A 12,895-nucleotide genomic window follows, 5' to 3' on the forward strand; every position below is an offset into this window, starting at 1 on the left:
AGAGAGAGAGAGAGAGGATCATTGATCAGCTGCCTCCTGCACACATCCTGACGGGGGATCAAGCCCACAAACCTGGGCATGTGCCCTGACCAGAATTGAATTGGGATCTGGTTAATAGGTTGATGCTCAACCACTTAGCCACACTGGCCAGGATAGTCATGTTTTTAAATAATGAATTCTTTTTTTTTTTTTTTTTTTTTATTATTAGTTAAGGTATTACAAATGTGTCCTCATCCCCTCCATTAACCCCCAACCTCCCCCCCCCACACACTCATGCTCCCATCCCCCTGTTGTCCATGTCCATTGGTATGGCTTATATACATGTATACAAGTCCTTCGGTTGATCTCTTCCCCTTACCCCCGCCCTCCCCTACTTTCCTTCTGGGGATTGATAGCCTGATTGCTGTTTCTCAGTCTTTGAGTCTGTCCCTTTTCATCAGTCTATGTTGTTCTCTATAATCCACAAATGAGTGAGATCATGTGGTATTTATCTTTCTCTGACTGGCTTATTTCACTTAGCATAATGCTCTCCAGCTCCATCCATGCTGTTGCAAAAGGCAAGAGTTCCTTTTTTTTTTACCGCAGCATAGTATTCCATTGTGTATATGTACCACAGTTTTCTAATCCACTCATCTGCTGATGGGCACTTAGGCTGTTTCCAAATCTTAGCTATGGTGAATTGTGCTGCTATGAACATAGGGGTGCATATATCCTTTCTGATTGGCGTTTCTGGTTTCTTGGGATATATTCCTAGTAGTGGGATCACTGGGTCAAATGGGAGTTCCATTTTTAGTCTTCTGAGGTAGCTCCATACTGTTCTCCACAGTGGCTGCACCAGTCTGCATTCCCACCAGCAGTGCAGAAGGGTTCCTTTTTCTCCACATCCTCTCCAACACTTGTTGTTTGTTGATCTGTTGATGATAGCCATTCTGACAGGCGTGAGATGATAACGCATTGTCGTTTTGATTTGCATTTCTCGTATAATTAGTGACTTCGAGCAGGTTTTCATATGTCTTTCGGCCTTCTGTATGTCCTCTTTCGAAAAGTGTCTATCTAGGTCCGTTGCCCATTTTTTTATTGGATTGTTTATCTTCCTTTTGTTAAGTTTCATGAGATCCCTGTAAATGTTGGAAATTAAACCCTTATCGGTGGTATCATTGGCAAATATGTTCTCCCATGTAGTGGGTCTTCTTGTTGTTTTGTTTATGGTTTCCTTTGCTGTGCAAAAGCTTTATAAATTTTTTTTTTAAACAAAATTTTATACCCTAGTGCTCCTGTGTTTTACAGAAAAGAAAAAAACATTTTTTTATTGATTTCAGAGAGGAAGGGAGAGGGAGAGAGAGAAAGAAACATCAATGATTAGAGGGAATCATTGACTGGCTGCCTCCTGCATATCCCCTACTGGGCATACGAGTTGCAACCCGGGCATGTGCCCTTGACCAGAATTGAACCTGGGACCCTTCAGTCTGCAGGCCGTCGCTTTATCCGCGGAAACACACCGGCCAGGGCTAAATAATGAATTCTTGTCAGTTCAAATGATGTTTGGTGCTGGTGATAGTGTTCATGGTAGGTATTTTCATACAGAGTGTTTTTGGCTTATTATTTTCCAGTAACTAGTCTTTAATCCACATATGGATGTGTTATTGTTTCAATGCTATTCATCCATATGCCTATTGCTGAAGACAATGATGCTATAATTCCCCTCACGTTTACTTGCTCAGGAACAGATCATTGGTGACATGCTACCAGTGAATTTGTGTTTTTTAATAAGTTATAAAAAAGTAGCAAATTATAAAATTTCTGAGATATCATTAAAATATATATATTTGTTTTGAATGTAAACGCATATGTTTGTTGCTTTTAAACTCTTTATCACAGAGATTTTCTTTAAACTGGTATTTGGAGTGGATGGGGTGGAGTGGGCTTTAAGATCTCTTGCTTTGCCTCAAAAAATATAGTTAAGGAGCCACTGGCTTCTTCAAATCAAGACTTCTGGGAATTGACTATTTGAGTGTACATTTATCATGAAGGATTTTCCTATAAATCAGTAAATCTTAAGCCTGGCTGCACATTAGCACCTCCTGGGAAGGATGTTTCAAATAGTGATGCAGAACCTGACTTCAGACCAATTGAACTGAAATATCTGAAGGTAGAGGCCAGGCATTGTGTTTCTTTTTTGAAAAATATGTTTGTTTGTTTTTAAATTAAATATTTGTTGTTGAAAGTATTACATATGTCCCTTTCCCCCCAACCCCCAATGGCCCCTTCTATCCCTGCTTCATTAAATATGTTTTTTATTGATTTTGGAGAGAGGAAGGGAAAAGGAAAGAGGGATAGAAACGTCAATGATTAGAGAGAATCATTGATCGGCTGCCTCCCCCTTGCCCCCTACTGGGGATCAAGCCCAAAACCTGGGGGCATGTACCCTGACTGGGAATCGAACTGTGATCTCCTGGTTCATAGGCCGATGCTCAACCACTGAGCAACACCGGCCAGGTGTTTCTTAAAATCACCCCAGATAATTATAGTGAAGGTTGAGAATTTATATAAATGAATATTATCTAACTCTTTAGGTCTATAATAGAAGCAGCAAGTGCCATTATTAAGAAACAGAAATAGAGACAAACACATTTAAAAGGGCATTGTTTTAGGATAAATTATTGGCTAAATTAATTGTATGGTGGTAATAACAAATTCTTTAAAAATTTTAGAAAATAAAGAAAACAGTCATTTATACATAAAATCCTCTAAGTGGGCATTTTCAACGTATGATTCATATTATCAGATGCTTCCATTAAGACAGAATAAGGGGAGGGGTTGAGGGAAGGAAGAATGACGGGTAAAGGGAACAGCAGGAAATGAAGCAGGCAGAGTATGGTGTCAGGGGATGGGTGTGGCAGGAAAGAGTGACATTTCCCAGGGCAGGTGGCCAAGGTCATGGAGAGCCAGAAGAGGCAGCAGGTGTGTTTTGCAGCAAAGATTCAGGGGCAGGAGAGGGGGCGAGAGAAGCCAGGGAGGAAACTGGAGTCAGGGGCATGTGTCAGAACAGTGCCTCGGCCACAGAGAGAGAGGGAGCCGCAGAGCCTCGGACTGGAGCTTAAGCACAAGGCTCCTCCCATGGACTCACCCAAGAGCCCAGCTCCAGAATAAGCAGTGAAGGGCCAGAGCCAGATACGCACAACAGGGAGAGAGCTAAGCTCAGAGGCCTTAGGGGTCCCCTCACCTGGAACACGCTGTGGATAGAGCCTGCGGTGCAGTAGAAGGATCCTGATTTTTCAGATTCTGATTTGACATAATCCTCCCAGAGCCCAGTCCTAACAAAGATTGCTTCTGCCCAGGCACTGCTGCTTCTGCCACATTCTGCTGCCCAGCTGTTGACCTGTCCAGCTTCCCTCCACAGTGCCCATCTCTTGAGATAAAGGAATGTGCCTTATTCACCTTCACTACCCCTCTCCATGAGAGAGGGTGCTAGGATTTCTTGAATTGAATAAAGACATTTTTACACTCATTTTTCATCTCACAACTCACAGAGATGTTAGTTTTTGGATGTCTGCTCACATGTGACACAGAGGAACATAGATTTAAAGTCATCCTGCAAATGACAGAAAAGCTGACAGTCAACTGGTGTAATTTGATGAGCCAAATTCCCTCTCAATAGGGAAAAAATTGTAGGGCGGGAATGTAGGTCAATCAGCCAGTAAGGTAGTTATTCCCAGACTGGGTTGGATGTCAGAGTCACAGTAGATTTAAAAAAAAATGTTTTTATTCATTTCAGAGAGAGAAAGGGAGAGGAAGAGAGAGATAGAAACACCAATGATGACAGAGAATCATCCATTGGCTGCCCTCTGCCTGCCCCCTACTGGGGGTCAAGCCCACAACCCGGGCATGTGCCCTGTCCATGAATCGAATCGGTGACCTCTTGGTTCCTGGGTCGATACTCAACCACTGAGCCACACTGGCTGGGCAGAATCACAGTATTTCTTAAAAGCACTGATTCTGGGACCTATCTTCTGCAATTCTGACACAGTTGGTAGATCCAGGCAGGGCATAGCAGGTCTTCTTTAGGTAAAAAGCTCCCAGGTGGCCCTGGTGATATGGCTCAGTTGGTTAGTGCGTTGTCCTGGGCACAGAAGGGTCTCGGGTTCCATTCCTGGCCAGGGCACACACCGGGTTTCGGGTACTATCCCCAGTCGGGTCACGTGTGGAGGCAACCAATAAATGTTTTGTTTTTTTTTCTCTGTCTCTCTCTCTGTCTCTCTCTCTCTCTCTCTCTGTCTCTCTCTCTCTCTCTCTCTCTCTGTCTCTCTCTCTCTCTCTCTGTCTCTCTCTCTCTCTTTCTCTCTCTCTCTCTCTCTCTCTCTCTCTCTCTCTCTCTCTCTCTCTTTCCCCCCCTTCCTTTCCTCTCTCTCTCAAAAACAACAACAAAACAAAAAAACCCAACAATCAGTGAAAACATATCCTCCAGTGAGGATTAAAAAATTAGATAAATAAAAATTAAAAGCTCCCGCGTGGCTCTGGGCACGCAGAGCCGGCTTTGAGAGCTGGGACTGCTCCAGTCAGTTGCTTTACTTGGCCTGTCCCCTCCGCACAGCCTGGCTGCTCGGGACTTGCAGGCAGTCCCAGGCTGGGGTGGCGACAGGGCTCCCTGGGCCCCGGAGCATCACTCTCATCTCCTACACCTCATGAGGGCTCACTTTGTGTTCACCCTACTTGGGCGAGGCTATGTGAGCGCGAGGTCCTGGGGCAGCCAGGAGAGTCTGTCCCTGGCAGATGTGTGAAACCCTAATCTTAACCGGTTCTGCTCCAGCTGGCTGTTTCTTGGCATCAACTCAAAAATTCAGGCGCTCTGTGGAAGAGACTTCTTTCTTCTCAGCATCTGGGGATGAATGCCCGTTGCCCAGCAAGGAAGGGGCTGGTGGAGAGAGAGAGAGAGAGAGAGAGAGAGAGAGAGAGAGAGAGAGAGGTATTAACCCTTAGTAACCATTAACATTTTAGCGTGGACTAATTCATTAGAAAAGGTATTTATTTCTGACGGTGAGAAAATGAAGCTACCAAAGGGTTTTCAAAAATTATGACAAGCTTTGTGCCTTGTGCTGAACGTTCTCCTCTGTGGGGTAGGAATGGATGGTCTCTGAGGCTCATTCCCGCTCTGGCACTTTGTTCAGTCAATGAGTGTGAGTATCGATGACGCTCCCACTCTGCCAGGCACTGTTCTAGGCACCAGGGTGCACACAGTGAACAAGACAGAGAAGGCCAAGCTCTTGAGGGATCACCGCCTGGCAGCTGCCAGCTGGGAGAGCCCGAGAATGACTGCCTCAGAGTCAGACCACCGGACACTGCATGAGCCTCAGAGACAAGGGTCTTGTCCTCCTGTCACGCCCAGGGCCTGCTCTGAGCGGGAACAGATGCCAGAGACAGGTGCCGCCACTCTCCCACACTGTGAGTGCAGCCCCTGCAGCAGCCCTGCTGTCCATGGAGCATGGAGACGTGGGGGCGTGTTTCTGAGCATCGAGGCCCAGCGGGTGTGGCTGCCTCTGGGGACGGGTGGAGTCAGTCCCAGTGTTGGACTTAATGAGGAAGTCCGAAGACTGGAGAGATACCCAAAGGTCTTAAGGAATTAAAACTCAGAAAAATATCTAGGAATTAGGTGCTGGGTCTGAGTTTAATAGGTGGTAATTATTCTACCAAAACTTTTGGCTTTAGATTCATAAAGTGTTGGATTCAATAGTAAGGATCTGTCTTTGGCTCTTATGCAGGAAACTGAAACAGGCTAATATTGAAGGCATAAAGGAAGTGTATGAAAGGATGCCAGGAAACTCAGAAGGAAAGGAAAAAAAATGGCCCATTAGTGCATTTATATTGAAGCTAATTTTCATATGAAAAAGTGAGATTCTTACTTTAGAAATTGACTGTTACTAAGGGCCTACGTTCAGTTATTTGCAGTGTCTCCCTTCTCCCATGGAAAATGAATCAGCTGCTCTTCCTTCTCTCATTCCTTGCATGCCTTCTCTTTTACCTCTCCCCTGACTCAATTCTGTAAATGCCAGAGAACAAAATCTATTATACAGTGAGGGTTATTTGTAAAACAAAGTCACAAGCTCATGTGGCTGGTGAGATGTTTGGGCCTCGGCTCCCCTCTGCCTGCTGACAGGATCGCACCCGACTGTCCAGGAAAACCGGCTCCGTGGCTCTTTGAAGCGCTGCAGAGTAGAGGCCCGATGCCCCTGATAATTTACCCCAAGTCCGATATGCTCATTGGCAGAGGATATTTTCTAGTTTAAATCACTCACGTGGAAGGTGAAGCTCATTTCCTTTTTCTGTCCTTGCTGGAGACAGTGAACAGCTGGTCTCCATCCTCCTAGGAATATCCTTTAAACCTTGCAGGCCGTTGTTAAATGGCCTCTAGGCTTTCTTTTCTTCAAACTAAGAATCATAGCATCTTTTCCCCATTCCTCATGGGCCCTATTTCCCAGCCCCTTTCACATCTTTGTTCTTTGAATGCTCTCAGATTTTTCTAAGATACTCCCTTTTGGAAGTTATTTGAAGGAAAACAACAGAAGGGTCTTTAGATGTACTCAGTATGGCAGCCCTCTCACCTTACTACAAACCTTGCTACTCCCACTGGGTGGGTGGCTTCTGGGGCCTTGACTCCCAGGGCTGAGCTATGCCTGAGGGATGAGCAGCCTGTCAGGAGACCAGCAGGACCACAGGCCAAGAACATGAGGCCCCAGCTCAGCACAGGGCTCACCTGAGCTGAAAAAAGTGCTTGACATTTGTAAAGCTCGCAAAGGTTTAGTAAACAAATTCTTGTCCCTATATTGTCTCTTCTAGACTTCTCTTGGGCAGAATGGGCAACCTAAACCTTGATTGCTTATGGAAAGAAAAATTAAGTTCTGAAAAGTCTAATGGTTATGTTGAAAACAGTGGTGCCTCTGGTGTGTTGCATTGTTTAGTGGGTGTAGGGCCGTGGTCGGCAAACTGCAGCTCGCGAGCCACATGTGGCTCTTTGGCCCCTTGAGTGTGGCTCTTCCTAAGACTTAGGAGTACCCTAATTAAGTTAATAACAATGTACCTACCTATATAGTTTAAGTTTAAAAAATTTGGCTCTCAAAAGAAATTTCAATCGTTGTACTGTTGATATTTGGCTCTGTTGACTAATGAGTTTGCCGACCACTGGTAGGGGATGGAGTCAGGAGTGACTGAGAATGGAACTAGGGGGCTTGGATGCCCTGGGATGTGAGATTGATGTCTAGTGTGGATGACTGGGGATGAATAAGGGTGAAGGCCTACAGGGTAGTGAGAGAGACAGATGTTCAAACAGAAACAAAAAATCTGCTGATGGAGGCAGTAGGGAAAGGATTGGGAAGGGGCAGGTCTGTAAATGAGGACTGGGTAGCTCAAGGGACTCAAAAGTGGAGAGAAGAGCCTGCACAACAAAAGCCAAAGACAGATTCTTACTATTGAATCCAACACTTTATGAATCTAAAGCCAAAAGTTTATATATATATATACATATATATAAAAGAAATAAATTTCTTTGAATAGACAGATTGTGTACACAATATATATGTATATATATATATATATATATCCTATCTAATAATAGACAAACATGGTAATTGACTGTACCTTTGCTACACCTCCCATTGGCTAATCAGCACAATATGCAAACTAACTGCCAACAAAGATGGTGGCTAATTTGCATACTGCAGGCAGGGTGGGACAGCGCCATCCCCCCTGCCCCTGCCACCATCCCGGCCTGCTATCTGCGATCTGGGGCGGCGGGCATCCGTGTGCGACCCGACCCGGGGGGGCTGGGGGGGCAGCAGCCATCTGCCGGCTGCCCGGGCGTCCCATGTGCGACCCGCCTGGGGTGGCGCCCCAATCCCCGAATCGGCCCTGCCATGTGCGCAACCCGGGGAGGCGGGGCAGGCACCAAGGGATCGGGCCTGCGATCTGCCACCCAGTGAGCGGGACTAAGCCAGCAGGTGGTTATCTCCCAAGGGTCCCAGACTGTGAGAGGGCACAAATGGGGCTGAGGGACACCCCCCCACCCCCTCCCCCACCAGTGCACAAATTTTTGTGCACTGGGTCTCTAGTGTGTGTGTGTATATATATATATATATATATAGAGAGAGAGAGAGAGAGAGAGAGATTAAGTTTGCCTCAAAGTCTAAGATTCTGGGATTTTATCAGTAAAGATAGTAGTAAAGCCCAGCCGGCATGGCTCAGTGGTTGAACATCGACCTATGAACCAGGAGGTCATGATTCGATTCCTGGTCAGGGCATATGCCTGGGTTGTGGGCTCAACCCCCAGTGTGGGTCATGCAGGAGGCAGCCGATCAGTGATTTTTCTCTCCTCGTTGATGTTTCTATCTCTCTCTCCCTCTCCCTTCCTCTCTGAAACCAATAACGATATTAAAAAAAAAAGAAAAAAAGAAGATAGTAGTAAACGCCTAAGAATATGGATGGCCTGAGGGGGATTGGGGAAATCATGCAAAAAGAGCTTCATTTTGTCATAGACCAAAGAGGTGTTTTTTTTGTTGTTGTTTTTTGTTTTTTTTAAAAGCTTTATTAAGGGGCTGAAGAACCTGCAAAAGTGAGCTAGGAAGTGAAACTGGAGATAACGCAGATTAAGACCCTTAGTCAAATTAATTCAAGTACTTTGGTGCCGTGTATCTGTGACTTACCTAATGAGTATAAGAGCTCTGCCTGGGAAGCAGCATAATCTTTAAGCAGGGAAACATAAACAGTTAAATAATAGTTGTCATTTGGAGTTATTTGTTCAAACAAAGCAAAGATTTCCACAACCTCACTTTCGGTTTGATTTTCTAGGCCAACAAAATAGACAGGCCTTCATAGATCTTTATTGGTGGGGAATCTTCATCTTCTGAGGGTGTATTTGATATCGAGAAACAGAAGTAATTGGAGCCAAGACGGGGAATAGGTGAGTGACCAGGCTGGGAAGTGTTAAAGAAAACCAGAGCCAGACAGAAGTTAAGTGGAGAAAATAAATTTTATGCAGGAACTATTATTGTAATAGGAAAAGAGAGATCTCAGTATAGAACTGGGCTCAATTCCAAATACGAGTGGGAATTTATAGCTAAGAAGCAGGGTGGGGGCCAGGGAGTGGAAAAAGACCAAGGGAAACATCAGGGGTAAGGAGGGTTCTGGCTAAAATGACTTACCAGGATCTTGCTGAAAGCAGACAGGGTGATCAGATACCAAGGGTAGGAGATGAGGAGTTTAATCAGATAACCAAGGGTGATCAGATATTGAGAATGGGGACTCTTGCTAAACTGACTTAGCAGGAATTCTGCTAAAATTAGGCAATGCAAAGATGGACATGGAAGTCCAAAGGTTGAGGCCTAGCTGAGAAGAAGATTCAGAGGAGCCTAACTGAAGTTTGTTCAAGGAGGGTTTGACAGTTGCTTTTTAAGAATCAAAACTACTTAACAGAGGCACAGTTTGAATTGCAGCCTTGAGCTGGAATTCCCTCTTTTTGCAATGCTGAGGCCTATCAGGTGAGTTGACCTCAGGAATGAGTTCTGGATGAACAATGCTATTGATGTCAAAGAAATAAGTCAACTTTGTCATTGGTTGTGATTCTGATACATCAGCTTTATGGATCCTCCCAGGGTTTGGAGCACTGCAGGTGCTGACACATCGTCCAGGTCATATTGGAAAACACATGGTTCATCGCCACTTACTCTGTCCCTCAAGAATGTACCCTTTGCTCAGCTTTCCTTAAGAGACAAGGACATACATCTTTTCTGTTCTGTCTTTCACTCAAAAATGTGTGGTGCAATTGTGTGTTCAAGTTTTCTCTAAGGAAGAGTCTATTTCTTTATCTAAATTTAACTCTTCAACCTTCCTTCTCCCCATCAGTCACCTAGGTGAATTAGCCAAATTGCTGCCTGCTTAAACATTTGTATTGATCCCATCGCCTACTGCTTACTCACCAATAATGCCTTTTGTTTTTGTTTAAAATGATTGTTCTGGAATGAACTCCATCTTTTTTTCCCAAATGTGTCATTTGCAGATTAACTTTATTGAGGATATAGTAACCCTTTGCACTCAATGATTCTCATATATAGTTTATGCAGAAATAAGATGTATTTCTTAATCGCCATTTCTGAGTACTGTTAAAAAACAAAATTCAACTGTAAATTTTAAAGTTCTTATTGGCTTTATTCAGTGATTCATGGATTAAGCAGCATCCAATCTAGCAGACAGAATGCCCTCTGTGGACTATACCAAATGAGACTTACAGGGAGAGGGAGCAGGAACAAGGAAGTTACAGCAGGTGAAACAGTGGTTTGTTTGTTGCAAGGTCACTTATAGGGGTGGGGAACCTTTTTTTCTGCCAAGGGCCATTTGGGTATTTATAACATCATTTGAGGGCCATTCAAAATTATCAACTTGCTCTTCCTCGGTGCTGCCCTCGGATGTGGCAGCCATCTCCTACTCAGCACCATGGCTGCCCTCAGGCCCCTCATGAAACCCAAGATTGTCAAAAAGAGGACCAAGAAGTTCATCTGGCACCAGTCAGACCGATATGTCAAAATTAAGCAGAACTGGCGGAAATCCAGAGGGATTGGCTATAGGGTGTGGAGAAGATTCACGGGCCAGATCTGGATGCCCAACATTGGTTATGGGAGCAACAAGAAAACAAAGCACATGCTGCCCAGTGCCTTTTGGAAGTTTCTGGTCCATAACGTCAAGGAGCTTGCAGTGCTGCTGCTGTGCAACAAGTCTTACTGTGCTGAGATTGCTCACAATGTCTCCTCAAAGAACCGCAAAGCCATTATGGAAAGAGCAGCCCAGCTGGCCATCAGAGTCACCAATCCTAATGCCAGGCTATGCAGCGAAGAAAATGAATAGACAGGTTGTGTACACATTGTATTTGTGTTAACAAAATCGTAAAAGTCTGCCAAAAAAAATTATCAACTTAAAATTAGCTGCTATATTTGGTCAAACATTTAATTAACTCACCCCTAATGCCTAGGCAGGGCCAGACCAAATGCTTTTGAGGCCTTATATGGCCCCCAGGGCTGGATGTTCCCCACCCCTGCTTCAGGGGATAGCAAGGGTGTATCAATCAGATGACCTAATTAGGGCTGGTCAGGCAATTCCTGATGGACTGGTTTAAGATTCCAATTCTGGAAGAGCCAAAACTGTAATTAAATCTTGATTTGGGCCGTAGCCGGTTTGGCTCAGTGGATAGAGTGTCGGTCTGTGGACTGAAAGGTCACAGGTTCGATTCCAGTCAAGGGTATGTACCTTGGTTGTGGGCACAACCCCAGTAGGAGGTGTGCAGGAGGCAGCTGATCGATGTTTCTCTCTCATCAATGTTTCTAACTCTCTATCTCTCTCCCTTCCTCTCTGTAAAAAATCAATAAAATATATTTAAAAAATAAATCTTGATTTGGTGATGTGGGACTTAGCCTAAGCAGCTAGCTCCATTTGGGGCCCCATGTCTTGTTTTTAACAATACTGATTTGACCAACTTTGAGGGGAGCGAACAACAGAGCCAGCTTTCTTTGAATTATTACTAAAGGCCAGGAAAAAATGTTTATCTCATATAAGTTTTACAAAAGCCTATGGAGTAGATATTATTCCCATTGGGCAGAAAAGAAAACGGAGACTTTGAGAGATTAAGTACTCGCCCAGAGCCACCCAGCTCGTTAGTGGTTGGGCCATGATTCTAACTCAGGGCTTCCAGGTTCTAAATCTTAGGGAAGATAGTCCAGATGTTTTATATACCAATAGTCCAGTTGTCAGCATACTATATTGTTATAAAAATGGTTTGTCTTGTTGTGTAAGGAAGTTGACTCCTTCTGGCTTCCACACACAGAGCGTTTCCTAAAATGGAATCGACTTGTAATTCTAAAGGCAGGCACACAGTCATATGTTAGTCTTGTCTTTCTTCTAATCATTACAATGTTTCTTACAAGACTGGTTTTTTCATGCTCTTAATAATTTATGGTTAACACTTTTTTGGAACCTCCCTAATACATTCACAATTGCCTGAAAAAAGCAACAACCCCCAAATGTCATGGACCACAATAGGGTAAGATATTCTGAAAAAGGTCAGGTAAATACAGAGGAAAATAGTGTGGTTATTTCCTGCACGAGTGTCTCATGCATCTGTTGGGACACTGATTTCATGCAGACACTGCCTCAACCCTAATAGCACTGAAAGCGTGTGTGTGTGTGTGTGTGTGTGTGTGTGTGTGTGTGTGTGGTCGGCTTTGGCTTTTATATATTTTCCCACTGTTCTTACCCTGACAACACATGAAGGATGGATATAAACCAGCCAGAAACAGTATTTTCACGAGGGAAAATGCACATGGGAAGGCTCTGAGGAAGAGAAAAGAAGGCTAAATGTGGTGAGATTATAGTTAGTTCGGGTTGAGCAGACCAGGACGGTGCTTAAGAGGCAGCCAGGCACCAGAGCCAGTCTAAGTACTTGACGTGAATTAACTCACTCGATCCTTACAACAACCCTGTACAACAGGTACTATAATTATCCCCTTTTTGCTAATGTGGAAACCAAGACCCAAAATATTAAGTAGCTTTCCCAAGGTAGTTCATTTACTAAATATGTGTTGAGTGAAACAAAAAGAATGAACTTTATGGTGTTGGTTGAACTTGGGGGAATTTTTATTCCTTGGCATGCCATGGGGCTGATTTCTGCATTCGGACTTTAAATACCTGAAGTACCTTTAAATGCCTTAAAGCATAAAAATAATTTCTGGTGAAGTGGTTCATGCACCTCACCTTTCTCCTTCAGCAGTGATTCCTGAGCACTCTAATACATTTTTGTTTGAACATTGTCTCACTTCTCTGTAAACTGATATGAAATTAACTCCTAGAGTCTAGAAATAGCAGT

General features: G+C 44.1%; 1 protein-coding gene across 1 annotated transcript; it reads left to right on the forward strand.

The window, feature by feature from the left end:
- The first annotated feature begins 10,476 nt into the window (after positions 1–10,476).
- Positions 10,477–10,884, forward strand: LOC118658090 (60S ribosomal protein L32-like). Its single transcript, XM_036313090.1, has one exon. It carries the CDS (start codon positions 10,477–10,479, stop codon positions 10,882–10,884), a length of 408 nt encoding a protein of 135 aa, XP_036168983.1.
- Positions 10,885–12,895: the final 2,011 nt, after the last annotated feature.

The sequence above is a fragment of the Myotis myotis genome, unplaced genomic scaffold, assembly GCF_014108235.1.
Source record: "Myotis myotis isolate mMyoMyo1 unplaced genomic scaffold, mMyoMyo1.p scaffold_m19_p_1, whole genome shotgun sequence".
NCBI classification, from domain to species: domain Eukaryota; kingdom Metazoa; phylum Chordata; class Mammalia; order Chiroptera; family Vespertilionidae; genus Myotis; species Myotis myotis.